This window comes from Plectropomus leopardus, unplaced genomic scaffold (genome assembly GCF_008729295.1).
Source record: "Plectropomus leopardus isolate mb unplaced genomic scaffold, YSFRI_Pleo_2.0 unplaced_scaffold20115, whole genome shotgun sequence".
Lineage (NCBI taxonomy): Eukaryota > Metazoa > Chordata > Actinopteri > Perciformes > Serranidae > Plectropomus > Plectropomus leopardus.
The window spans coordinates 433-3,031 of record NW_024621735.1 but is presented as its reverse complement, the minus strand read 5'-3'; the positions used below and the strand labels follow the sequence as shown (position 1 = coordinate 3,031).

At 42.1% G+C, this 2,599-nt stretch overlaps 1 protein-coding gene across 1 annotated transcript; it reads right to left on the bottom strand.

Moving 5' to 3' along the window:
- Positions 1-17: 17 nt before the first annotated feature.
- On the bottom strand, positions 18-2,380 carry LOC121965461 (inhibitor of nuclear factor kappa-B kinase subunit epsilon-like; the record flags this gene model as incomplete). Its single annotated transcript, XM_042515604.1, has 4 exons — positions 1,972-2,380; positions 1,384-1,483; positions 948-1,085; positions 18-147 (listed from the first exon to the last, which is right to left on the bottom strand). Coding segments are annotated over exons 2-4 (367 nt in total), but the record flags the coding sequence as incomplete, so codon positions are not given.
- Positions 2,381-2,599: the final 219 nt, after the last annotated feature.

Here is a 2,599-nt window from a genome sequence, read left to right as displayed (position 1 = left end):
TTTCTATATATACCCACCTACACACTGCAAGACTGTGAGGAACTCAGTTTCAGGCAGGCCAAAGGCGTTTTCTGGCTCCTCCAGGACGCTGAGCAGACTTCCTCCTGAGCAATACTCCATCACCAGCACCTTCTGTTTAGACGGCAGCTAAGGAGAGACATTAGGAGGTGAGCTGCAACTCCTTCAACATCGTAAACATAAAAATATATATTCTGAAAACTGTCTCAAAAATACCATAATAAATACTAGAGAGCTGCTAATATACCTTAGAAAGGTAAGTGACTGAAGGTATGAGTATATATGTACTAAGGGTCCCGTATTGTACTAAATCAGATTGTCATTTTTTTTATTATAAAGTACTTAAATGTGCTATATAAATACTAAGTATCAAAATGCTCAGTCTACAGGGAAACGCACAGTGTGTATTCAGAAACTGTTACTTTAAACAATCCGTCAGGTTTACTGTGAAGTTGTGATGTCACACATATGATATATAGAGGTGGAAGCTGCTGCTACAGCGCCATTGCATTCATCCATCAGCTGCAATGATGATGCAAAGATGCCAAGAGCACAGATGTGGAAGACCAGAAAACAGAGACCAGTCAGAGCAGGAGCAGGACCAGTCAAGAGTGGGCTTCTTAAAAAGACAGGTGCTAAAATAGACCGTTGCAGAAAGATGATGAATAGAGATCTATTGAGGCAGACAATAACAGAAAAATAAAGTGATTTTTGAACATGAAAGCATGTCAACATGTTCTAATAGGAACCCAAAATAAAAGTATGAACCAGAAAATTTGCAAAATATGGGACCTTTAAAACTATGTTGTCCCAATGTCTAACAATGTAAAACAAGGTGTGCAAATGCTCTCCTGACCATGTCCAAAATTAATATGGATTACGGCTGTTTTCCCTTGTCCTCATCTTTCCTCCTCTCACCATCGCCTTACCTCTTCCACAGCGTACAGCCTGACAATATTGCTGTGGTTGAGCTTCCTCAGCATCTCAAACTCTCTCATCTGGACCTCATGAGGACGGTTGTAGCTCAGCATGTTAAATACCTTGACAGCTACTAGCTCACCCAACCTCTGCACAGAAACACACATGGAAACACACACACACACACACACACACACACACACACACACATATTTAAATCAGCAGATCATGACAGTGTCATGAAAGAACTGAATTTCAAAGATGGCCTACAGCTATATTGCAACCACAACCTTTTCTTATCACACTTCCTGGTGTCGCTTTTAAGCCAGTAAGTAGGCTGTAACGTGACATAATGACACCAGTGGTGTGAATAAGATGCTAAGGGGAAAAAAGAAAAACCTGAAAGTGTGCTATTATGATGACAGGATTCATCCACACTGTGGCTACCTTGTTGCGTGCCTTATAGACACTAGCAGTAGCCCCTTGACCGAGGACATCTTGTAAAGACCACAGGTAGTTTGTTGTACTGGCAGTAATCCCTGACATGCTGGAGGGAAGAGACAGAGACAATAATTGGACAGAGAAATAGAGAAACGTTAACAGAGACCGGGGATAGACAAAAGCCCTTAGTCTTGTCAAATTTAACAGAATACACAGAACAAAGCAGCCGCTTAATAGCTGTAATATAAATGGGGTATTATAACAATACATGTAACTACAGTACAAACACATTACTATTAAATCCCTTGCGTTATATAGGCCTAGGTGTTCCCACAGACATATATACATACGTACTTATATATGTCTGACTTCATCCACGTGGTTGATTAGCTGCGTATGTTCTGGTGACTTTTATTTAGCATTAACTTAGCGTAAATTTACCTGTCAGTCAGCTCGTTGACTGTGCACTTAAATGACACAACAATTCGCTAGTAACTTTTTAACTGGTTTTTATGATGGTTACCAGCTAACGAGCTCATTAAGTTATTTGGCGAGTCCATTAAAGTAGCTGTAGTAGTTTTCGTGTTAGCTTACCTGTACTGCTGCAGCTAGCTTAATCTGAGCTCGGTGGATTAAACTCCTGACAGCTGTGCCTCCAGCAGGTCTGCAGGATACAGCGACACAGCTGTATTTCTCGTGAAAAAAACGTGGTCAAAATAAACGTCAATCTTGTCAGTTACCGCCCAGACTTTTCCGTAGCTTTACAGTAAACCCGACTTGCTTGAAAGCATAACACGCCTACGTGTGAAACCTCTTCCGTAGTGAGAAACAGCTGCATACTTTCTGAGGAGGTAACTTACAGGGGAAACCTGCTGATAATGAGCAGAAAAACAGTTTCCTTATGGCGGCAGCGGGCAGCAGTGGATTGCGGTAACAGATTTAGGAAGTGTGGACTTCACACGGCTGGCGGAATAGTTAGAAATGATTGCGGAAATGACAGCGAAGTGCAAACTTGACAGTTTTTGTCTCTGTCTGAACTTCCGCCTGTGTTACAGTAACTGAGAGAGCACACTGAGCAGGATGGCACATCTCACGGTCCTACATCAAACTACGAAGCGAGGGAAAAAGTCAGGGAATATTTTTCTGTCTCTAGTTCTGACTGGAGAGAAGTTTTAGCTCGGAAAAGAGGAGCCCGAGGAAGCAGAGCCACATGCAGGGCCCT